The 26,119-nt window shown below is 38.5% G+C and overlaps 1 protein-coding gene across 1 annotated transcript in view; it reads right to left on the bottom strand.

Moving 5' to 3' along the window:
- RPGRIP1 (RPGR interacting protein 1) overlaps nt 1–25,702 on the bottom strand; it is a 78,573-nt gene extending 52,871 nt beyond the window's left edge. Inside the window, exons 1-6 of the mRNA XM_037834494.1 lie at nt 25,615–25,702; nt 7,464–7,596; nt 6,083–6,354; nt 4,806–4,905; nt 4,182–4,394; nt 2,887–2,992 (exon numbers count right to left, since the gene is read on the bottom strand). Of these exons, the coding sequence (XP_037690422.1) occupies nt 2,887–2,992; nt 4,182–4,394; nt 4,806–4,905; nt 6,083–6,354; nt 7,464–7,596; nt 25,615–25,702 (912 nt within the window). The remainder of the gene's footprint in view (nt 1–2,886; nt 2,993–4,181; nt 4,395–4,805; nt 4,906–6,082; nt 6,355–7,463; nt 7,597–25,614) is intronic.
- Nucleotides 25,703–26,119: the final 417 nt, after the last annotated feature.

The raw sequence follows: 26,119 nt of genomic DNA, 5'->3' as shown, positions 1-26,119 counted from the left end.
CAAAAAATCTAATTCCACAAAAATAGCCCTTTACCAATACAACTTTAAATTAGCTCTCTTCCCATGTGTCCACACCCTTTAAATGCTACCAAAATTAACCTGACTAAAATAATCCAAGTATATGCAAAATTCTCTAAAAGACATAGGCCTGGAGGTTGGCCTTTTAAAGATGCCTTTAGCCCTTATCAGAAAAGGGCATTGCTTACTGTAGCCAAATTCAGTCTCAGTGAATAGTATCACCATAGTGGTATCACCCAAGCTAGAAAGCCAGGAGCCATCTCTCATTTCTCTGTTTCCCTCACCCCACTCCCCTTTAGTAACAAAGCCCTTTCTTCTTTCAGAACATCTCCTAATACCATCTCTCGCTCTCTCCAGGTCACTGTCACTGCCTTAGGTGGGGCCCTCGGACCACTGCAGTAACTTCCTCCTGATTTCTCTGCCTCCAGTCTGTTGTACCAGCCAATCTGTCATTCACTCTGCTGCCAGAATGGTCTGTCTTTGTGGCTTTGTAATTATCAAGAAATTTGAAAACTTCATAAACATATAAAGAATATAACAGTCATCTATATCTATAATTTATAATAATATATCTATAATCTATAAATCATCTATCATCTATAACCTTCTCGCTCAGAATTAGTGACTTGTAACAGTTTTTCAAAAGTATTCTTTCTTTACCTATTAAAATGTATTTCAAAATACTGAAGACTTTTTTTTTTAAAAGCAAGGTGATCTTTTTGGGGAAAAAAATGATCCTGTTAACAACTTTCTTAAAACTCTTTCACAAGAATATTTATTTTCTGTAGCACACTATATAATTTAACTTGTACGGTCAGTTTATTCAAGTACCATAATTACATGGAATCTTGAATAGGTAGTGAGAGCCGGTTTGTTTATACAGGTTAGTGTGAAGCCCCGATACATCCCAGAGTAATTTGGACAGACAACAAAAAATGTATTTGAAAAGCCCCCTTGAGGAACTGGGGAAAACTGTGGAATATTACATTTACTCACCTGGGGAATTCCTTATATTCTTGCAAACACTGGGGACTACCTATTCAGTAGGCTGAGCCTTGGGGCTTTCCATCACGAAGTCATTTACTGCAAAGGAGAGGCTCAGCCTACTTATAACTGTGCCTAAGAGTCTCCCCCAGAGAATCTCTTTTCTTGCTCAGATGTGGCCTCTCTCTCCCTAAGCCCACTTGGCAGGTAAACTCATTGACCTACCCACTACGTGGGACATGACTCCCAGGAGTGTAAATCTCCCTGGCAACGCAGAACATGACTCTCTGGGATGAGCCTGGATCCAGCATCGTGGGATTGAGAAAGTCTTCTTGACCAAAAGGGGGAAGTGAAATGAAACAAAATAAAGTTTCAGTGGCTGAGAGATTTCAAATGGAGTCAAGGAGTCATTCTGGAGGGTGTTCTTATGTGCTGTATAGATATCCCTTTGTGATTTTTAGTGTATTAGAATAGCTAGAAGGAAACACCTGAAACTGTTGAACTGCAACCCAGTAACCTTGATTCTTGAAGACGGTCTTGTAACTATATAGCTCATATGGTGTTACCATGTGATTATGAAAACCCTGTGGCTCACACTCCCTTTATCCAGGGTATGGACAGATGAGTAGAAAAATGGGGATGAAAAGTTGTTTGGGGTGTTCTTTTTTACTTTTATTTTTATTCTTATTTTTATTTTTATTCTTATTTTTGGAGTAATGAAAATGTTCAAAAAGTGATTGTGGTGATGAACGGACAACTATATGATGATACTGTGAACAACTGATTATATACTTGGGATGATTGTATGGTACGTCCCTATTATCTCAATAAAATTGCAAGGAAAATAAAACTTTTTCACAGCTCTCCACTGTCTATAGAATAAAGTCTAAATTGGTATAGACTCAAGGGCCTGGTAACTGCTGTTTCTCATCTCTGTGCCTTAGCCACAAGTTCCTCCCCTTAGAAAGCCCTTCCCTCTCCAGCACATTTGTTAGCATCTGCTAATCTTTCAGTATTTAGCTCCTTTTCTGATCATTATTGAGTCCTTTTCTGATCCTGTACCCCAACCTCTGGCGGATCTGACCACTTTCTTTTGTGTCCCCTCCACACACCCTGTATATATGGATGGTTATACTGGCCTCCCACTCCTGCAAGCTCCTTGAAGGCAGGAGATGTCTCATATATCTTTGTAATCTTCTTATCCCACTGCTTTGCACAAATCCTGAAACTCAATAAATATGTATTCAAAAATAGAATGGTGCTGATACACCACTTAGACACTTGATGCCTTATCTCCATCATTCTAAGTTTCTACTGTGTCATACAAGAAAAGGGTGTGAGCCTTACTGCCAGATAAGCCTGAACTCAAATCTTGCTCTGCCCCTTACTGTTTTTATGAGTGTACTATTACCGAACTTCTTTGAGGCTCAGTTCCCTCATCTATTAAATGTACCTACCTTGAGGATTGTTGTCAGGCTTCAATGAGATCATAAATATAAAGTATCTAGGACGGAGTCCAGCACATAGAAAGTGCTCACCAAATGCTGGTTTCCTTTCCTTCCCCTGTTATTGTTCTTGGCTTCCCAATTTAATTGCATTCTGGTTGTGATCCTTGGCTGGGACCTTAACCTGACAAAAGTCAACTCCACTTAGTTCAACCTCGACAGGCAGGGCTTGAGCCTTCTTAGTAATGGAGGAATAATGGAAAAAGAATGGGCTTTGAGTTGCAAGACTTGGATATGGAAGTTGTGTGTCCTTGGACAAGTAACCCAGTCTCTCTGAGTTGTGGTCTCCCATATATAAAGTAAATAAAATAAAATACTAATCTTTTAACTAAAATTGTTTTTTTCCTCCTAAAAAGCATACCTGATAATGGTAGCTCACCTCTTGAACTTCGGTTAGCTGTGCTTTTGTCACTACCAATGAGGCATTCCTTTCATACAAGAGCTTCTTAAGTCGAATCAGCTCTACATTCTCCCTAATGGAAGCTCTGCAGAAAGAAAAAGGCATCCCCTCACACCAGCTAAGATTTGACAGAGAGACCACCAACCTGAAACTCTTTGTTCTGAGAAAATGTAATAGCTATTTTTCAATTATGGTGCTCACAGTTTCCCAATAAATCTTGCAAAATCCAGCTAGGTCTGAGTCTTGCTTCCTTAGAGAAATCACGGAGATGTGAATAGGGATGGGGGACACAAAGGAAGATTATTATTTCTGAACTTAGGCTATCATGTTTTCTTTATAATTCAAACAGTACTGGGAAGGATTTGGGCTCACTACACTCTACTCTCTCATCAATTCCCAGTCCTAGCTGCTCATTACAGTCACTTGGAGGGATCTTTAAAATTATACTGCCTGGGTATCATCCCCAAGTAAATGAAAGGAAATCTCTGGGATGGGATCCAGGCATCTGTGGTTTTAAAAGTTCTCCAGTGACCGATGTACAGTGAAGCCTGAGAACCCCGATCTGGTGATGAGGATGAAACAGTTTTCCTTCTGTGAAGTGAACCAACAAATCTTGTATTATACATTAGCACCCTGTTGCGGGTTGAATCATGTACCCCACAAAAGACCTGCTCTTAATCTTAATCTGTGTTTTGTGCGTGTGAATCCATATGTAAGTAAGGCCTTTTGAAGATGTTGTTATTAGTTAGGTGTGGCCAAATTGAATCAGAATGGGTCTTAATCTGTATTCCTGGAGGTCTTATAAAAGGAAATTTGGATGCAGTCAGAGAAGCCAGAAGACATAGGAGCCAGAAGTCACAGAAAGCCACAGGAGAACAAAGACATGGCCATGTGACAGAGGCAGAGATGCACGTTGAAGAACCCCAAGGATTGTGGCAAGCCATCACCAGAACATTACAGACTCTGAGAAAAAGCATGGCCTTACCAACACCTTGATTTGGGACTCCTGGACTCTAGAGCCATAAGCAAATAAATTCTTTTTGTTTAAACCAACCTATTATGTGGTATTTTTGTTATAGCAGTTTTGGAAACTAAGATATATATACCTTTTAGGTTAACCCATTTCTCAACCCACTAGGGATTCTAGGTCTGTTCCTCAGATTAAATTTAATCCTAAACACTTTCTTTTCCACTGAGATTGAGGAAAGGTACAAATAAGAATCTCTCAATCCTCAGTTCATTGTGTTTTCAGGCATGGGATGCCACATTCTTACCGAAGCTCTGTGGCCTTCTGAGAACACTCCAATGAGATTCTCTGGTCAAAATCTTCATCTTTGGACCACATTTTCTCAGGAGACTTGGGTGGTTCTTCCACTTGCATAGTATTGTTGGTGACAATGTGGGCACTGCTAGGTATGCATAGGCTAATGAGTTTAGTCATCATTATAGCCTTGTTGAAATAAATTGTACTGTTAGAATTAGGAACATTAAACATAAAAAGGAGAAGTGGAAACTGCTGGGTTATAGGGATTTAGAATTAGGTTTTCACACATGTGAAAAGAAGTTAAAGGACATTTTGGTACATGTAGGGGATAATTTTATGAAACGACTTTTAAGTGTCAAACAAATAGAAATGAATTATAATCTAAGGGATAAAAATACAAAGGGAAATAGAGGAAATGCCTTCATTTAAGGAAAGGACCTTTATTTTCCTTTGTTTTGCAGTCAGAGAGATACTTGTTTTCCATTTTTAAGCATTGAGGTTGGAATTAATTGTGGGTTGACTTTCATCTTCTCTCTGATTATGCTGGAAGGACTAAAATGTCAATACTCACTTAGGATGCATTTCCAGTTAAAGCTGCAGGAGGAACAGCATGGGATAAATTAAAAGAACTCACAGTTGGCTGGGTTCACTGGATATTTCAGCTCTCTTTTTTTCACTTGTCACGTGCTCCTCAAATGTGGGAGGGGCTGTGTAGCTCAGTCTTTCACTTGGCTCTGAAAGTTTAGGGAGAAGATGGACACTCTGAAAACAGAATCCTCCAGAAAACCAAGTGCTGGAACCCGGGAGCTTTGAGAGCTGGGGGATATTCTTATATGACAACTAATCCCAGAAGAGAGGTTCTCAGCCTTTACTCTTGCATAAACTGCAATGACAGATTTAATAATTCAGCAGGATTACAGACTCTTAACTGACTATAAATGGGAAAAAGAAAAGAAAGGCACAGGCTTGTCCAGGGTAGGGACTGGTTGTCTAACCCTAATTCATCTTATCTCTAGTGCCTGGTATATAATAGATGCCCGGTAATGCTGAACTGTTAAACTGAACTGAAATTTAGACTCATTTAATTTTTCCACTTTTGGCTGTTTTTTTTACAAATGTTTGGTTGATTGGAGTAGGGTTCTATACTGAAAGTATAGGATCATATTAACAAAATTAATGAGTACTTATTAATAAAATAGGTGTATTTTTTTAAAATGCCATATGAGATGTCCTTTTCATAGGTACTCATCTCTGACTTAGGTCCACGGGAATGGAGTGTCTTTACATGGGGATTCAACATTGAGTTTCATAGCAGCCAGAGAAAGAAAGGTCTCAGACTCTTAGCCACTTGGAATACAAAACTGCAATTCACAGCAATCATTTCCAGCCTGGCTTCCAGACATGGACTTTAGTGATTAGCTTTGGGAATCTCTGAACCCATGAAATCTTGTACAATTTTTCTTGGGAGAGGGGCCTTAGCTTTGATCATGATTTCAAAGGAGTCCACTCTTCCAAAAGGTAAAGAACCCCACCTTTAGAGGCACGGCTGTTCTGGAATTTCTGGCTCTGTGCTCACATAGTCCAGACAGGCAGTGACCTGACTTGAGATCACTTCCTCTCAAGCCTGAATGGGACATAAACATTCTTTTCGCATCTATTTTTCAGACCTGCTGCAGAACCTGACTAGCAAAGTCCCTGTTTTGGGTTGTCTGATTCTTCCCTCAGAAGAGCTCCATAGTGAGTTGAGAATTTTGTACCTGACATTCCACTCAGGAAAAAGGGTTTGAGGGAGGTGGGAAGGGGAGAGTGAGAACAAGAGAACAAATCCGGATGGTGGGAGGACTAAAGTAGTGAGGAAAATGTGGCTGGCAAATGAATCTTTCCCTGTCGCGACAAGGCTCCTAGCCTTACCCCTCTTGGGTTTCTCCGGCACCCGCGCACCCGCCGTGTGGAGCTGTCTGCGTCCCACGTGGACGCGAGGCTGGGCGAAGCCTGGAGCAGACGGGCTGACGCCCTGGACCTGCCGCGGCAGCCGGTGCGCCGCGGGGCGCTGGTTCATCCGGGAACGCTGCCGCCACCCCGTGTTCCGCCGCAACCTGGCCGGCTCTGGGAGCTGCGCAGGCGCTGCCGGAGTCTGCAGGTCACTGCCTGCAGCTGTCGCTCGGAGCAAGGCAGTCCTCATCCTATGGGCAAAAATAGAGCGGGTGGCACGTGCATGTGGCTTCTTCTTCTATGACAGTTATTATTCTGCAGTTTATTTGGTGGCAATTAATCATGAATTGACCTGTGATGTGAATCCATCTACTGTGGCCCATTATTTACACTTAAAAAAAAATTCTTTTTCTGACCTGCAATGAACTTTAACTCCTTGCGGGCAGCGACCTTGTGGTGTAGTCTTTGTTCATTCTATTGTGGTGATCAAACATTGATCTCAGTAAAAAATGTGGGGGTACTCCCTAAATATATTTATGTGTATATTTATTTTAATAGTGTATGCATTTACTTCTCTACCCATATATTTTTGCTCATGAAAACTTCTGACATCACAAGATTCTCAAGTTCTCCACAATATAAAAGAATGGTCAACTCTGGAGGTATGCTGGTCTACAGTCTACAATGGAAAACTAAAATCTTTTAGATTCTAAGTGAAGCACTCCTGGAACTTCCCTTGCCATTGGAAAACCGGACTGACACAGCTAGGCCTCTGTTGTTAGGGATTTTCTGCTTTGCTATTCATCAGCTGTGACGTTAGGCAAGTTACTTAATCTCTCTGTGCCTCCTTTCCTCATAATAATACCACCGTCACTGTGTTAGTACTTATAATATTAAATCTGTTATTATATATAAAGCACTTACAATATACCTGCCCATAGTAAATGATCAATATGATTTTCAGTTTTGATTTGTAAATACCTGCCCCTGTAGTCTTTCTTCCTCTGAGATTTTGACCATTCCCCCTAACTCCTTCCCCTCTGTAACCAGAGCAGAAACTGAATTAAAGGGACTCAGCCTGATTGCCCAGCTTCCTGCTCTGTGGGTTGAGCTAGTATTACCCAGGCTCTTGATGATGCTTTAGGACTCACAGCCACAGTCTACTGATATGTCTAGCAAGAACACAGAATAAAGCAATAGTTCTTCAAAAATTATGTTTGGAGCCAACCAAACATCCCTGAAATTCAAATCAAAATTTTTGGGTATAGCTGTCTCAGCAAAATGAATTCCTTTTTGTTTAGTGTGTTGTAGACATGGTGTAGACATAGCTTTTAAAGACTTAATAGAGAACTCCAGGTACCTTTTGATCTCATCCTGTAACTTCCAAGAAAACGCCTTCACTGACATGTGCTCTTCACGAAGTCGAAGAAAACTGTCCTCCAATTCTTCCCTGCTCATCCTGTTCAAGGGTGGCTGAGTTTTTACATTCTTACCTAAAGTACCAGGAGAGGGCAAAAGAGATTACTTTTTCAATACATCAGGTCTCTTATCACATCTTGTCCAGAGGACTCAAATCTATCTTGAGTAGAATATTTAAAAAGAAATTCAGGAAGTATATGGATATGGTTACTAATGGACCTCTGGAGGCTCCCTTTTTTAAAATGCAATTTCATTGAGATGTATTCACATACTATACAATCGTCCAAAGTGTACAATAAATTGGTCACAGTATAATCACATAGTTGTGCATTCATCACCACAATCAATTTTTGAACATTTTCATTACTTCAAGAAGTAAAAACAAAAATAAGAATATAAAATAAAAATAGAAGTAAAAAAGAAAACCCAAAAGAACCCACCTGCCTGATCTCCCCATGTTATTCACTTACTTTTTTGTCCCCATTTTTCTACTCATCTGTCCATACACTGGATAAAGGGAGTGGGAGCCACAAGGTTTTCACAATCACATGGTCACACTGTATAAGCTATATAGTTATATGATTGTCTTCAAGAATCAAGGCTACTGGATTGCAGTTCAACAGTTTCAGGTATTTCCTTCCAGCTATTCTATATACTAAAAACTAAAAAGGGATATCTTTATAATGCATAAGAATAACTTCCAGAATGACCTCTCAACTCCATTTGAAATCTCTCAGCCATTGAAACTTTATTTTGTTTCATTTCTTCTCCCTCTTTTGGTCAAGAAGATTTTCTCAATCCCACAAGGTCCAGGCTCATCCCTGGGAGTCATGTCCCACGTTGCCAAGGAGATTTACATCTCTAGGAGTCATGTCCCACGTAGTGGGGAGGGCAGTGAGTTTACCTGCAGAGTTGGCTTAGAGAGAGAGGCCACATCTGAGCAACAAAAGAGATTCTCTGGGGGAGACCCTTAGGCACAATTATAAGTAGGCTTAGCCTCTCTTTTTTTTTTTTTTTTTTTTTTAAATCATCATTTTATTGAGATATATTCACATACCACGCAGTCATACAAAACAAATTGTACTTTCGATTGTTTACAGTACCATTACATAGTTGTACATTCATCACCTAAATCAATCCCTGACACCTTCATTAGCACACACACAAAAATAACAAGAATAATAATTAGAGTGAAAAAGAGCAATTGAAGTAAAAAAGAACACTGGGTACCTTTGTCTGTTTGTTTGCTTCCCCTACTTTTCTACACATCCATCCATAAACTAGACAAAGTGGAGTTTGGTTCTTATGGCATTCCCAATCCCACTGTCACCCCTCATAAGCTACATTTTTATACAACTGTCTTCGAGATTCATGGGTTCTGGGTTGTAGTTTAATAGTTTCAGGTATCCACCACCAGCTACCCCAATTCTTTAGAACCTAAAAAAGGTTGTCTAAAGTGTGCGTAAGAGTGCCCACCAGAGTGATCTCTCGGCTCGTTTTGGAATCTCTCTGCCACTGAAGCTTATTTCATTTCCTTTCACATCCCCCTTTTGGTCAAGAAGATGTTCTCCATCCCACGATGCCGGGTCTACATTCCTCCCCGGGAGTCATATTCCACGTTGCCAGGGAGATTCACTCCCCTGGGTGTCTGATCCCACGTAGGGGGGAGGGCAGTGATTTCACCTTTCAAGTTGGCTTAGCCAGAGAGAGAGGGCCACATCTGAGCAACAAAGAGGCATTCAGGAGGAGACTCTTAGGCACAAATACAGGGAGGCCTAGCCTCTCCTTTGCAGCAACCATCTTCCCAAGGGTAAAACTTATGGTAGAGGGCTCAACCCATCAAACCACCAGTCCCCTATGTCTGTGGTCATGTTAGCAACCATGGAGGTGGGGTAGGCGAATACCCCTGCATTCTCCACAGGCTCCTCAAGGGGGCACTACATCGTTTTTTGTTTTTTTTTTTTTTTTTCCTTGTTTGTCTTTTTTCTTTTTTTTTTTTTTTTTAACTTTCCCTTCTTTTTTCAAATCAACTGTATGAAAAAAAAAGTTAAAAAGAAAACAAACATACAATAAAAGAACATTTCAAAGAGACCATAGCAAGGGAGTAAGAAAAAGACAACTAACCTAAGATAACTGCTTAACTTCCAACATGTTCCTACTTTACCCCAAGAAAGTTACATACTATAGCAACATTTCAGTGAACTTGTTCCTACTACATCCATCAGAAATTAACAGACCATAGTCATTTCTGGGCATCCCCAGAACGTTAAATAGCTTATCTGTTCTTCTTGGATTATTGTTCCCCCTTCCTTAATTGCTCTCTACTGCTAGTTCCCCTACATTCTACATTATAAACCATTTGTTTTACATTTTTCAAAGTTCACATTAGTGGTAGCATATAATATTTCTCTTTTTGTGCCTGGCTTATTTCGCTCAGCATTATGTCTTCAAGGTTCATCCATGTTGTCATATGTTTCACCAGATCATTCCTTCTTACTGCTGCGTAGTATTCCATCGTGTGTATATACCACATTTTATTTATCCACTCATCTGTTGATGGACATTTGGGTTGTTTCCATCTCTTGGCAATTGTGAATAATGCTGCTATGAACATTGGCGTGCAGATATCTGTTCGTGTCACTGCTTTCCGATCTTCCGGGTATATCCCGAGAAGTGCAATCGCTGGATCGAATGGTAGCTCTATCTCTAGTTTTCTAAGGAACTGCCAGACTGACTTCCAGAGTGGCTGAACCATTATACAGTCCCACCAACAATGAATAAGAGTTCCAATTTCTCCACATCCCCTCCAGCATTTGTAGTTTCCTGTTTGTTTAATGGCAGCCATTCTAACCGGTGTTAGATGGTATCTCATTGTGGTCTTAATTTGCATCTCTCTAATAGCTAGTGAAGCTGAACATTTTTTCATGTGTTTCTTGGCCATTTGTATTTCCTCTTCAGAGAACTGTCTTTTCATATCTTTTGCCCATTTTATAATTGGGCTGTCTGTACTATTGTCATTGAGTTGTAGGATTTCTTTGTATATGCAAGATATCAGTCTTTTGTCAGATACATGGTTTCCAAAAATTTTTTCCCATTGAGTTGGCTGCCTCTTTACCTTTTTGAGAAATTCCTTTGAGGTGCAGAAACTTCTAAGCTTGAGGAGTTCCCATTTATCTATTTTCTCTTTTGTTGCTTGTGCTTTGGGTGTAAAGTCTAGGAAGTGGCCTCCTAATACAAGGTCTTGAAGATGTTTTCCTACATTATCTTCTAGGAGTTTAATGGTACTTTCTTTTATATTGAGATCTTTGGTCCATTTTGAGTTAATTTTTGTGTAGGGGGTGAGGTAGGGGTCCTCTTTCATTCTTTTGGATATGGATATCCAACTCTCCCAGCCCCATTTGTTGAAAAGACCATTATGGCTCAGTTCGGTGACTTTGGGGGCCTTATCAAAGATCAGTCGGCCATAGATCTGAGGGTCTATCTCTGAATTCTCAATTCGATTCCATTGATCTATATGTCTATCTTTGTGCCAGTACCATGCTGTTTTGGCAACTGTGGCTTTATAATAAGCTTCAAAGTCAGGGAGTGTAAGTCCTCCCACTTCGTTTTTCTTTTTTAAAGTGTCTTTAGCAATTCGAGGCATCTTCCCTTTCCAAATAAATTTGATAACTAGCTTTTCCAAGTCTGCAAAGTAGGTTGTTGGAATTTTGATTGGGATTGCATTGAATCTGTAGATGAGTTTGGGTAGAATTGACATCTTAATGACATTTAGCCTTCCTATCCATGAACATGGAATATTTTTCCATCTTTTAAGGTCCCCTTCTATTTCTTTTAGTAGAGTTATGTAGTTTTCTTTGTATAGGTCTTTTACATCTTTGGTTAAGTTTATTCCTAGGTACTTGATTTTTTTAGTTGCTATTGAAAATGGTATCTTTTTCTTGAGTGTCTCTTCAGTTTGTTCATTTCTAGCATATAGAAACATTACTGACTTATGTGCATTAATCTTGTATCCCGCTACTTTGCTAAATTTGTTTATTAGCTCTAGTAGGTGTATCGTTGATTTCTCAGGGTTTTCTAGATATAAGATCATATCATCTGCAAACAATGACAGTTTTACTTCTTCTTTTCCAATTTGGATGCCTTTTATTTCTTTGTCTTGCCGGATTGCCCTGGCTAGCACTTCCAGCACAATGTTGAATAACAGTGGTGACAGCGGGCATCCTTGTCTTGCTCCTGATCTTAGAGGGAAGGCTTTCAGTCTCTCACCATTGAGTACTATGCTGGCTGTGGGTTTTTCATATATGCTCTTTATCATGTTGAGGAAGTTTCCTTCAATTCCTACCTTTTGAAGTGTTTTTATCAAAAACGGATGTTGGATTTTGTCAAATGCTTTTTCAGCATCTATTGAGATGATCAATTGATTTTTCCCTTTCGAGTTTTTAATGTGTTGTAATACATTGATTGTTTTTCTTATGTTGAACCATCCTTGCATGCCTGGAATGAACCCCACTTGGTCATGGTGTATGATTTTTTTAATGTGTCTTTGGATTCGATTTGCAAGTATTTTGTTGAGGATTTTTGCATCTACATTCATTAGGGAGATTGGCCGGTAGTTTTCCTTTTTTGTAGCATCTTTGCCTGGTTTTGGTATTAGATTGATGTTAGCTTCATAAAATGAATTAGGTAGTGTTCCATTTTTTTCAATGTTTTGAAAGAGTTTGAGTAAGATCGGTGTCAGTTCTTTCTGGAAAGTTTGGTAGAATTCCCCTGTGAAGCCATCTGGCCCTGGGCATTTATTTGTGGGAAGATTTTTGATGACTGATTGGATCTCTTTGCTTGTGATGGGTTGGTTGAGGTCTTCTATTTCTTCTCTGGTCAGTCTAGGTTGTTCATATGTTTCCAGGAAATTGTCCATTTCTTCTACATTATCCAGTTTGTTGCCATACAGTTGTTCATAATATCCTCTTATAATTTTTTTAATTTCTTCAGGATCTGCAGTTATGTCACCTTTTTCATTCATTATTTTGTTTATATGGGTCTTCTCTCTTTTTGATTTTGTCAGTCTAGCTAGGGGCTTGTCAATCTTGTTGATCTTCTCAAAGAACCAACTTTTGGTGATATTTATCCTTTCTATTGTTTTTTTGTTCTCTATGTCATTTATTTCTGCTTTAATCCTTGTTATTTCTTTTCTTGTACTTGGTTTAGGATTGGTTTGCTGTTCATTTTCTAGCTTCTTCAGTTGATCCATTAGTTCTTTGATTTTGGCTCTTTCTTCCTTTTTAATATATGCGTTTAGTGCTATAAATTTCCCCCTTAGCACTGCTTTTGCTGCATCCCATAGGTTTTGGTATGTTGTGTTCTCATTTTCATTCGTCTCTATATATTTAGCAATTTCTCTTGCTATTTCTTCTTTAACCCACTGATTGTTTAGGAGTGTGTTGTTTAACCTCCAGGTATTTGTGAATTTTCTAAGTCTCTGATGGTTATTGACTTCTAATTGTATTCCATTGTGGTCAGAGAATGTGCTTTGAATAATTTCAATCTTTTTAAATTTATTGAGGCTTGTTTTATGTCCCAGCATATGATCTATTCTGGAGAAAGTTCCGTGAGCACTAGAAAAGTATGTGTATCCTGTTGATTTGGGATGTAATGTCCTGTAGATGTCTGTTAAATCTAATTCATTTATCAGATTGTTTAGGTTTTCAATTTCCTTATTGGTCTTCTGTCTGGTTGATCTATCTATAGGAGAGAGTGATGTGTTGAAGTCTCCCACAATTATTGTGGAAACATCAATTGCTTCCTTTAGTTTTGCCAATGTTTCTCTCATGTATTTTGTGGCACCTTGATTGGGTGCATAGACATTTACGATTGTTATTTCTTCTTGCTGAATTGCCCCTTTTATTAGTATGTAGTGGCCTTCTTTGTCTCTCAAAACATCCCTGCATTTGAAGTCTATTTTATCTGAGATTAATATTGCTACACCTGCTTTCTTTTGGCTGTAGCTTGCATGAAATATTTTTTTCCATCCTTTCACTTTCAGTTTCTTTGTGTCCCTGTGTCTAAGATGAGTCTCTTGTATGCAACATATTGATGGTTCATTTTTTTTGATCCATTCTGCGAATCTATATCTTTTAATTGGGGAGTTTAATCCATTTACATTCAACGTTAAAACCGTGAAGGCATTTCTTGAATCGGCCATCTTATCCTTTGGATTATGTTTGCCATATTTTTCCCTCTCTCTATTAATATCCTTTATTGTACCCATACCGAATCTCTTTAGTACTGAACCTTTCTCCAAGTCTCTCTGTCCTGTCTTTGTTTCTCTGTCTGTAGGGCTCCCTTTAGTATCTCTAGTAGGGCAGGTCTCTTGTTAGCAAATTCTCTCAGCATTTCTTTGTCTGTGAAAAATTTAAGCTCTCCCTCAAGTTTGAAGGAGAGCTTTGCTGGATAAAGTATTCTTGGCTGGAAATTCCTCTCACTCAGAATTTTAAATATATCGTGCCACTGCCTTCTCGCCTCCATGGTGGCTGCTGAGTAGTCACTACTTAGTCTTATGCTGTTCCTTTGTATGTGGTGAATTGCTTTTCTCTTGCTGCTTTCAGAACTTGCTCCTTCTCTTCTATGTTTGACAGTGTGATCAGTATATGTCTCGGAGTGGGTTTTTTTGGATTTATTCTATTTGGAGTTCGCTGAGCATTTATGATTTGTGTATTTATGTTGTTTAGAAGATTTGGGAAGTTTTCCCCAACAATTTCTTTGAATACTCTTCCTAGACCTTTACCCTTTTCTTCCCCTTCTGGGACACCAATGAGTCTTATATTCGGACGTTTCATATTATCTATCATATCCCTGAGGTCCATTTCGAGTTTTTCAATTTTTTTCCCCATTCTTTCTTTATGTTTTCATTTTCCATTCTGTCATCTTCCAGGTCACTGATTCGTTGTTCAACTTCCTCTAGTCTTGTACTATGAGTGTCCAGAATCTTTTTAATTTGGTCAACAGTTTCTTTAATTTCCATAAGATCATCCATTTTTTTATTTAGTCTTGCAATGTCTTCTTTATGCTCTTCTAGGGTCTTCTTGATTTCCTTCATATCCCGTACTAGGGTCTCATTGTTCATCTTTAGTTCTTTGAGTAGCTGCTCTAGGTGTGTCTCTTCTGGTCTTTTGATTTGGGTGCTTGGGCTTGGGTTATCCATATCGTCTGGTTTTTTCATATGCTTTATAATTTTCTGTTGTTTTTGGCCTCGTGGCATTTGCTGACCTTGATAGGGTTCTTTTAGGGTTTGTAGACCAGTTGAAGTCCTTATCTCTAATTTATCAGATCTACAGCTTCGTGGAGTACACTTTCTCTAACTAACCAGCAGGTGGCGTCCACGAGCCACCTGTTCTCCACAAGCCAGATCTCCCCTGCTTAGCCTTTTTGGTGAGTGGGGGAGTGAGTCTTGTGGGGCCCAATTGGTGTCCCAAGCTTGCGTGTGTAGTTGGTGTTGCCTGCCCTGTATGTGGGGCGTGTTTCTGGGCAGTCGGGGAGGGGGGGTGGCCCTAACAATCAAATCTCCCTGATGATCCTAGAGTTTTAAAGCTACTGCAATAGTCTAATCCTTCAGTTCAGTCCTGCCACAGTTTGTCTCTGCCACTGACCCACAAGTCTTTGGTATTGGCGTATGGCTCCTGAGACTTGCAAGTGGGCCCCTCTTCCAGGCTGTGCACCCCGGGTCCTCTGTTGAGGGATGACTGTGCTATGTCGCAGGTGAGTGCCGTCCCCCCAGGGCAGTTCTGGGCTGCTGGGCTGTGTTGGGAGGCTCCCAGTCTGCTCAAATGATGGCTGAATGGGGCTCTGTTAATTCACACTGCTCCCCCTTCCCAGCTCTGGGACATTCAGCTGAGGTTGCAGGGAAGGCTAATGTCCACGCCCAGTTTTGTGGTGTGTGCCTGTTATTTGAAGCACTTCCGTCACACTGGGTTGTCTGGGGCAGCTCTGGGCTATGGGGCTGGCGATGGGCAGGAGTGTTTCCTGTCCACCAGGATGGTGGCTGTGAGCGGACACCCCCCTTTTCTTGGGAAGTTGTGTTGTTTAGTGAATTTTCTCAGCCACTGGATTATTGCCTTTTGTCTCAGAGCTCTCTTAGTTCTGCTCTTGACTTGACGTGCCCAAATTTCAATTCTTTGAAGCTTTCTGTATTGAACTTCTTAGAGTAATTGTTTTAGAAAAAGCAAAAAGGATTTAAAAAAAAAAAAAAAAAAAAAAAAAAAACAAAAAAAAAACGGCCCTCCTCAGAGATCTAATGGGTTATTGAAATGCTAATAGACAAAGCAACCAGGGCCATTAAGGAAAAGTGCCCAGGGCAGAGAGATCAGCCTTGCTTCGGGATTTGCATATGCGCCTCAAGGCCTGATCTCCGCCCTTCCCCTTTCTGTGTTCACCAGAACTCCAAAAATCCTCTGCTTTTATTTTGGAGTTTTCGTGTTGTTTTTTTTCTATGCCTGTCTCCTCTCTGCTGGGCTGGCTGCTCTCAGAGTCTCTGGTGTCTGGCCTCAGTCTGTCTATGGTTGGAGTTTGAATCAGTAGAATGAGTTTCCGGTAAGAGCAGCCACTGCAATTCTCCCTTCTCCTTCCTGGAGCTGACAGCCCCTCCTCCCCCGGGACTGAGCCTGGCAGGGAGGGGCGCGGGTCCCCTGGCCGCAAAAACTTACAGATTTCGCTGATCTCAGCAGTTCCACGTTTTCATGAGTGTTGTATGAAGTATGCCCAAAGACAGATTGCTCTGTGGTGTCCAGTCCACGCAGTTCCTGGCTTTTTACCTACTTTCCTGGAGGAGTAACTAAAACATACAGCTCACCAGTCTGCCATCTTGCCCCGCCTCCTTAGCCTCTCTTTTGTAGGAACAAACTTCATAAAGTCAAGCCCCCAAAATCAAGGGCTTGGCCTGCTGTAGTAGAAATCCCCAATGCTTGCAAGAATATCAGGAATTCCCCAAGTGGGGAAGTTTAATATTTCCAATTTTTCCCCAGTCCCTCAAGGGGGGCTTTACAAATACTTTTTATTTTCTGTCCAAATTACTCTGGGATGTATTGAGGTTTCATGCTAACCTGTTCAAACCAACCAGATCTCACTCCCTATTCAAGGTTCCATGTAATGATGGTGCTTGAATAAACTGACCATACAAATTAAATTATATAGCGTATGACAGAAAATGTCAAGTTTCCACCAAATAAACATCTCTTCCTTTGGTCTCACATAGAAGTCAAAGTTTTAAAAGACAGTCAATATCCTTTTCCCTTTAGTCTGGTTTACCTTAGTCCTAACCAAGTCCATTTTGTTCATATATAATTAAAGTCTGATCTCTTTTTCAGCTTCTTTAACATTTGTTGTATGGGGTTGGAGGCTCCTTTTGATAGTATTCCAGCATGATGTATGACTCAGCATCTTGTCTAGAAAGTACATTCTCTTGATAAAAATGTCAAATTGGGCTTTTAGTCTACTTAATTTTTCTTTTTAGTCCACTCTTCTCATTTTTCCTCCTTATTAGATAATTTGGATCTAAACAGGACTGCCCACAACCATCTTCAAGCCCCAAGTAAGGTCAAGGTGATCAAAATTCACAAGACCCTTCTCATTACCAAGACCCACCTCGTTTATCTTTGTGGTCTGGAGAAATTGTCCCTGAAACTGTCTCTTTGGAATAGAGCCTCTGCTTGGTCTAAGCACAGGAAAACTAGAGCAAACTTTTCAAGTGTTCACTGGCCCAGGGTCAGCTCTATTCTCATGGTGAATGGGAGTCATCCTACAACACTAGAGTCAAAACACAGTCCTTTCCTTGCTGAGAACAATGAGGACTGAGAGCTTTGGTCTCAAGGACCACCTCAGTCACTCCTACCACCTACCCTACTAGAAATGATGACAAATAAGAGTTTTTAAAAGCAGCATTATTGAGGTGTAATTGACATGCAATATACTGCACATATTTAAAATAGACAATTTGATTAATTTTGACACATTATTCACCTGTGAAACCATTACCACAATTAAGATAATGAACATCTCTATCACCCCTAGTTTCCTTTGCCTTTTTATAATCCAACCCTTCCCACCCCAATCCCAGGCTGATCCCCCCAACTTTGTCCCTAAGCTTCCCCTGATATGCTTTATGACACTATCGATACATTAGCATTTTCTAGAATTTTATATAAATGGAAATACTTTAACATTTTGTATTAATAAATTTTTGAATTATGACATCACCAAATTTTCACCTACTAGTTTTAGCATAAACACTTCTTTACTGAATTAATTAATACTATAAAGGTCACCAAACAATGATTTTCTAATTCCATCATCTCTCCTACATTTATTAGTTGACATTCTAGTAGAAGGTAGAGATTTCCCTTCTCTTCATGAGTTTACTCTGATACCTCCAATTTAAACCAATTTAAACCAAAAACGTGTTTTATTCTAGCCTCCCCCCTTTACATATTTGTGTCTCTCTTTTTCAACAGTGAGGAAACTGGCTCCCATTATCATGGATATATTTACTTATTTTTTTAATCCCCCTGAATGGAACCAGTCTCCTAAGTATATGGGCCATCTCCTTGCCCATTGCATGACTTAATCATACTGCTAGTGCCAACTAAGAGTCCTGCTACCCAAGGGGGCCCACTGATTCTTACCTGCCTGCAATGGCTGGACGGTGCCACGTGTATCCTGCTAGTGTGCTAACCAAGAGTTTTGCTAGGATTCTTAAAGACCTAGCTAGTGGTGTAAGGGTGAAGTGAATTACATTGTATTCTGTTCTTTTTCTTTCTTTTTAAAAAATTTTCTAAACAATTTTAAAGGAGAATGTTTCCACTTATGAGTGTCCATTGTATAAAATTTTATGGGAAAAATTGTTGAGTTGAAAATTAACTTGAAACTGTAACTTAGAGGCTCTCCCTTTTGCTATTTTTCTATATAATTTATGTTCTAAAAGATAAAGGGGGATTCATATTCAGCTTTTGAATAAAATTCAGATATCGGTAGAAAAAATGATTTTGTAATGTTGACACTTTTAATAATAGAGCTTAATTTGATAAAGTTTGACCACAGAAGGATGATTATTTCCCTCTGGAGTGGTGAAATCAGAAAAAAAGAGAATTAATTTTCAAAATGTACATTGAAAAAATAAAAATTCCCCAAGTGTGGTCTGATCCGTTTATGACATCAAAAGTTTTTCTTCTGTGAAAATGGTTTATAAGATAAATTTAAGATTGCTTAGAATGAAAAAAAGATACAACTTCCAAAACAATGAGCTTACAAAATTATGCAGCTGTTTGCTAAGCATACTTAGTTTAACAGGAAAGTATGGTCCCTGAGAAGGAAATTTAAAACATGACCATAAATCTTACAAAAATCTTCATGTATAACAAGTTCTTTACTCCATTTACCTTTGGCTATTTTATAAATACTGAAAGGAAAATTAGATACAGTTTTGATGAAACCCAGAAAAGTTTCTTTTTCCACAAAGTTATCTTGTAGCTCATTCCCTTTGACCCTTCTTCCAAACCTCCTTTACTGTGCTGAAAAAAATACTGAGTTCTTTTAGATTTTTGCTTAAGTAAGTGGTTTCCAAACTGACTGGACTCTCCAAGTAGGCAGTTTTTCTATACAGGCTTTTCCTGTCACTAGATCTGTGACTTTTTCAACTTTGAAAATTACCTCAGCCATCTCATGTTTCACGTGCTTTGTTCATGGAACAGGTAAAGCTTTGAGATGCACAAAATCCCAAATTTGCACACTGCCATATAATTTAAAATGTTTTATTGTTAAATATGTCATATGAATAAAAATTTAACAGATCAAAATTTATGGGATACAGCTAAAGCAGGGGTTACAGGCAAATTTATAGCTATAAGTGCCTACATTAAAAAAGAAGAATTGCATTTAAAAAAGGCAATACATATTTTGAGAAAAATAAAATAGAAGTATTTACTAAAAAAAAGAAGAAGAAGAAGATACCAAATAGTCACTTAACCTTCCACTTAACCTTCCACCTTAAGAAACTAGAAAAAGAAGAGTAAACTAAAACAAAGTAAGCAGGAAGAAGGAAATAATGAAGATTAGAGCTAAGTAATGAAATTGAGAATAGAAAAAACAATGGAGAAAATCATTGAAACCAAAGCTGGTTCTTTGAAAATCAACAAAATTGAAAAACCTTTCAGTAGATTGACCAACAAAAAAAGTAAGAAAACTCAAATTACTAAAATCAGGAATGAACAAGGAGAATTACCACCAATTTTACAGAAATAAAAAGGCTTATGAGGGAATTTTATGAACAATTGAATGCCAAAAAATTAGGCAGCCTAGATGAAATGGAAAAATTCCTAGAAAAACACAAACTACTAAAAGTGACTTAAGAAGAAATAGAACATCCGAGTAGACTGTTTCAGTTTGCTAAAGCTGCTGGAATGCAATTTTACCAGAAATGGGTTGGCTTTTACCATGGGAATTTATTGGCTTGCAGATGTACAGTCCTAAGGCTGTGAAAATGTCCAAATTAAGGCATCAACAGGACTGATACCTTCTCTGAAGGAAGGCTGCTGGATCCGGGGTTCCTCTGTCAGATAGCAAGGCATGAGGCTGGCATCTGCTTGTCCTTCGCTCCCAGTTCTCGTTGCTTTTAGCTTCTGGTTCCAGTGGCCTCCTCTCTGAGCTTCTGTGGGTGTTTCTCTCTTAGCACCTCTGGGGCCTTTCTTTCCAAGCCCTCAGAGTGTTTCTCTCTGTGTTCTCTTGGCTTTTTTCTCTGTCTTTTATCCTCATAAAGGACTCCAGTAAAGGATTGTTCTGGTTTGCTAATGCTGCCATTATGCAAAATACCAGAAATGGATTGGCTTTTCTAAAGAGGGTTTATTTGTTACAAAGTTACAGTCTTAAGTTCAGAAAGTGTCCAAGGCAAGTCATCAACAATAGGGTACCTTCACTGAAGGATGGCCAATGGCGTCCGTAAATCCTCTGTTAGCTGGGAAGGCATGTACCTGGCGTCTGCTTGCTCCCAGGTTGCGTTTCAAAATGGCATTCTCCAAAATGTCTCTGTGTCAGTTTCTCAGGGCAAACTCTGGGCTAGTACCTCCAAAGCATCAGCAAAATGCTGCTTTCAATTGCCATCTTCAAAATGTCTCTGTAAGCTGCAGCTCTGAGGTTCTTCTGTTTGTGAGCCCCTTTATAAGAGCTAGTGAACTAATCAAGGTCCACACTGTATGGGCAGGGCCACACCTCCATGGAAACATTCAATCAGAGTTCACACCTTAACCAAAGGTGTCACTCACAGTTGGGTGGGTCACATCTCCATGGAAACAATCTAATCCAAAGGTTCCAACTTAATCAACACTAATACATCTGCCCCCACAAAATTGCATTAAAGAATATGGCTTTTTCTGGGGCACATAATATATACAAACCAGCACAAGGATTAAGACCCACCTTGAATTCGGTGGGTCACATCTTAATTGAAACAACCTAATCATAAGGTCCCACCCACAACAGGTCTGCACCCATAAGAATGGATTAAAAGAACATGGCATTTTTTGGGGGTACAAAACAGCTTCAAACCAGAACATAGACCTATATCAAGAAATTGAGTTAATAATCAAAAAACTTTCCACGAAGAAAATCCCCAGCCTAGACGGTTTCACTACTAAATTCTACCAAATGTTTAAAGAAGAATTAATTCTTCACAAACTCTTCCAAAAAAACAGAAAAGGGAATGCTTTTGAACTCATTCAATGAGACCAAAACTAGACAAAGACAACACAAGAAAGGAAAACTATAGATCAATACCCTGATGAATATTGAATATATAAATCCTCAGCAAAATACTAGTAAACAGAATCCAGCAACATATAAAAAGGATTATTTATACACCATGACCAAGTGGAATTTATCCCAGAGACACAAGATTGGTTTAAAATATGAAAATCACCGTATTAATACAATAAAAGACAAGAAACATATGTTCATCTCAACAGACACAGGAAAAGCATTTGACAGAACATAGCACACTTTCAGAATAAAATACTCAGCAAACTAAGTAATAAAAGGGAACCTTCTCAACCTAATAAAGGTCATCTGTGAAAATTCTATACTAAAACCATACCTAATGGTAAAGACTAAATGTTTTCTCTCTAAGATCAAGTGACAAGGATGTCCACTCACCACTTCTATTCAATTGCCCTGGAGGTCCTAGCAGGCAAATTAAGCAAGAAAAAGAAATAAAAGGCATCTGGATTGGAAAGGAACAAGTAAAACTATCTCTACTCACAAATGACATTATCTTGTATACAGAAAACCCAAAAGAATCTACTACAAAAATTTAGAACTGACAAACGAGTTCAGCAAGTTTGCAGAGTACAAGATGACTATACAAAAATCAGTTGTATTTCTATACACTAGCAATAAACAGTATGAAAAAGAAATCAAGAAATCAATTCTGTTTACAGTAGTATCAAAAGAATAAATTATTTAGAGATAAATTTAACAAAGATTTCCAAAAATTATGCACTGAAAACTTTGAAACACCATGAAAGAAATTAAAGAAGACCTAAATAAATGGAAAGACATCCCATGTTCACTGATTGGAAGACAATATTGATAAAATGGCAAATTGATGTACATAGTTAATGCAATCTTTATCAAAGTTCCAGCACTATTTTTTTGCTGAAATTACCAAGCTGATTCTAATAATCAGATGGAAATGCAAGGGAACTGGAATAGCCAAAATAATCTTGACAAAGAAGAACAGAGTTGGAGGACTTACACTTCCTGATTTCAAAACTTACTACATCCCTGAACAATGTAAAAATCAGTGTCTTATAAGGTAGAATATAGGAGACCTAGAGAAGACAGAAGCTAGTGAAGGAGGAATGAAAACCTAATATGTATAGACATGTTAATGAGGGTGAACTTACTTAAAGGTATGTAATAGACAGGGATGATGATGGTTTGTTAATGGGATTATAAGCATCAGTACTGCATTGAAGGCAAACATGACTGAAAGGGGTTGTTTAAAGGCATGTAACCCACAGAGTAGAACTACACATATAAATAAGTGTTTGCATGATATACTTCTAAGGTATGACACTGGGACAAAGAGTTAACAACAGAGTGGTATGTGGAAAAACTACCCATTACATATTATAGACTGTATTTGATAGGACTACTTTACCAGCACTATACTAATAGCAAGGATGAATAATTTACTGCTGATAAGAGCTCCAAGATGTTTTGTATTATGATAATTGTTTTAAAGTTGAGAGTGATGATGATTGTACAAGTGAAGATAATGCGCAATACTGATTGTTTACCTTGGACAGAATATATGCTATGTGAAATTAGGAACCCCCTGCTTAATAAGTCAAGCCCTCGATCTTGAGCTTGCTCTTGTGAAACTTACAGCTGTAAATGGGAGGCTAAGCCCCCCTATAATTATGCCTAAGAGGCACCTCTGGATAACATCTTTTGTTGCTAAGATGTGGCCTTTCTCTCTCTAAGTCCAACTTGCCAAATAAATTCATTAACCTTCCCCCTACATGGGACAGGACTCCCAGGAGAGTGAATCTCCCTGGCAATGTGGGACACAACTCCCAGGAATGAGCCTGGCCCTGGCATTGAGGGATTGAAAATGCCTTCTTGATCAAAAGGGAGAAAAGGTAACAAAATAAGGTTACAGTGGCTAAGTGATTTCAAATAGAGTCGAGAGGCTATCCTGGAGGTTCCTCTTATGCAAGCTACAGCTAGATATTCCAAATGGTTACAGTATGCCAGGCCCTAACCAACAGTGGTCCTGAAATACCTAGGTCCCTATCTGAGATTCTATAAAAGTTTCACTCACTAAGTTTATCTCTCAGAAACTTAAATCCACCAGAGTGTTCCTATGCCAGACAAGTCCTAAAACCCAGAGGCAACAGCCTCATTAAGAACAACAACCAGATGTAGCTTCCTTCCCCATAATGTCAACACCCCTTTTCAATATGAACAGGTTAGGGTGCTCACTGCCTTGACAGCCCTGAAGATCAACAATGTGATTAAATGAGAGGAAGTAGTAGCAGGTGACAAGATAGGATTTAACAAAGGACTATGAATACTGAATCTTTATATAAATATTTTCTTTTAGGGTATTAGAATAGCCAGAAGGAAATAACTGAAATGGTGGAAGTGTAACCCATAACATTCTTTGAAATTACCTATATAACTACTTGTTAAATTGTACTTTGAAAGTCATCACTGCTATGTTTATATGTTAAATTTCACAATAATAAATGTATTTAAAAACTTACTGCAAAAGCTATAATAATCAAGATAATCTGGTAGTGGCATATGACATACAGATCAATGAAAGAGAATTGTGAGTCTAGAAATAAACTTTTACGTTTATGGCTAACTGATTTTTTACAATGGTGCCCAGACAATTTAATGGAGAACAATAGTCTTTTCAACAAATGGTGCTGGGAAAACTGGATATCCACATTTGAAAAAATGAAGCTGGACCCATTCCTCATACCATAAACAAAACTTACTCAAAATTGCTTGTACATGTAAATGTAAGAGCTAAAACTACAAAACTCTTTGGAGAAAACACAGGGGTAAACCTTCATGATCTTGGACAAGACAATATTAAACATCAGGAAGTTAGAAATGAAACCACAACTCAAGTAATAAAAGAAAAACATAGATAAATTGTACTTAATTAAAATTTAAAACTTTTATGTTTCAAATGACACTATGAAGAAAGTGAAAAGATAACCTACAGAATGGAAAAAAAATTATTTGCAAATCACATTATCTAATAAGAGACTTATATCCAAAATATATGAAGAACTCTTACAACTCAGGAATAAAAAAGACAAATGGCCCAATTAAAAAATGGACAAAGGATCTAAATAAATATTTCTGCAAAGAAGATATACAAATGGCCGAGAAACACATGAAAAGAGTTCAACATGATTAGTTATTAGCAAAATGCAAATATCACAACAAGGAAAAAAATACACACACAATGAGATGCCATATCAATAACGACACATGTTGGTGAGAGAATGGAGAATCGGAACATTCATACATTGCTGGTAGGAATGCAAAAGTATACAGCCACTTTGGAAAATAGTTTGGAAGCTCCTCAGGAAGTTAAACATAGACTTACCCTATGACCAGGCAATTCTATTCCTAGGTATACATCCAAGAAAAATGAAAACATATGCCCACACAAAAACTTTTACGTGGATGTTCACAGTCACATTATACACAAAAGTCAAAAACGGAAGCAACCTGAATGTCGATTAATTGATGAATGGGTAAAGAAATGTGGTACTATCTGTACAATGGAATATTATTTGGCAATAAAAATGAATGAAGCATTAATACATGCTACAACATGGATGACCCTTGAAAACTTTATACTAAGTGAAAGAAGAGAGACACAAAAAGTTAAATGGTATAGGATTCAATTTATATGAAATTTCCAGAATAGGCAAATCCATAGAGAAAGAAAGTCAACTAGTGATTTCCTGGGGAGTGACTGTGCAGGATTTCTTTTTGGGGTGATGAAAATGTTCTAAAATTAGATAGTGTTGATGAATGCACAACTCTGTAAATATACTAAAGCCTACTGAATTATGCACTCTAAAAGAATGAATTTTATGGTATGTAAATTGTAACTCAATAAAGCTGTTCTAAAAATATATATCTCATACAAACAAATGAGGAAGTAAAATATATATGGACAGTTAAAGAATAATAATAAAGTGAACACAAACATACTTGGATTAAGAAACAGATTATTTAAAAAATCAAATTATTACTAGTTTTTTAAGAGCTCTCTGTAAGTCCTTACCTATCCTATTCTTGGGTTTGTTGCAGTTTTGTGGTTGTGGTATTTAGGTTTTCCTCATTAACCTGTACAGTAGAAATTTTACTATAAGAATTTAAGAATAAAATATTGAAAAGATTGAAAAAAGGAACTGTGAGCAAAGCAATCACTACAGAGGCCAGAAATATGTCCCACAATCACAGATTGAGAGTTGTTTTAATGCTAAAAAGCATCCATTCTCAGCCACTAAATTTACCTTTTGAAGCTGGCACCATCAGAGGTATTGAATCTATGTCTCTACCCGGCAGGTCCCTTGATGTACTGTCCACCAGAAGATGTGCCATAATATCAATTCTCAAGTAGTAATAGATCCCAGAGACACTGAAATAAAGGAAAAAAGTCTAGCCAATTACATTCAGCTATGGAATGACTTCTGCAAGTACTTCTTAAGCTGTAGCAGGAATTTTTCAACACTTTAGTGCTGATATGTGACAAGTCATAGTCATTTTTACGTGGGTTGTGCACCACTCTGTACTGAAGAGTAAGAGCAAGCATTCTGTAATAATGATATTATTTATGCAAAATGGAAATCAGTTTTTCCCGGTTACTGATGTATGTAATTTTGGATGAGTTTTGAAGAGTCTGCTCAGCTTGGAAGCCAATGACCATCTCCTTCCTCTGGGAAATGGGCCACTAGCCCCCACTCCATTTACAGAGACTGACATCCCAGTAACCAGTTTATACTTTGTGAGCCCACCTCC

This window comes from Choloepus didactylus, chromosome 4 (assembly GCF_015220235.1).
Source record: "Choloepus didactylus isolate mChoDid1 chromosome 4, mChoDid1.pri, whole genome shotgun sequence".
In the NCBI taxonomy this organism is placed as follows: Eukaryota; Metazoa; Chordata; class Mammalia; order Pilosa; family Megalonychidae; genus Choloepus; species Choloepus didactylus.
Note: the sequence above shows the minus strand (reverse complement) of the source record. Positions and strands in the feature narration are given on the sequence as shown.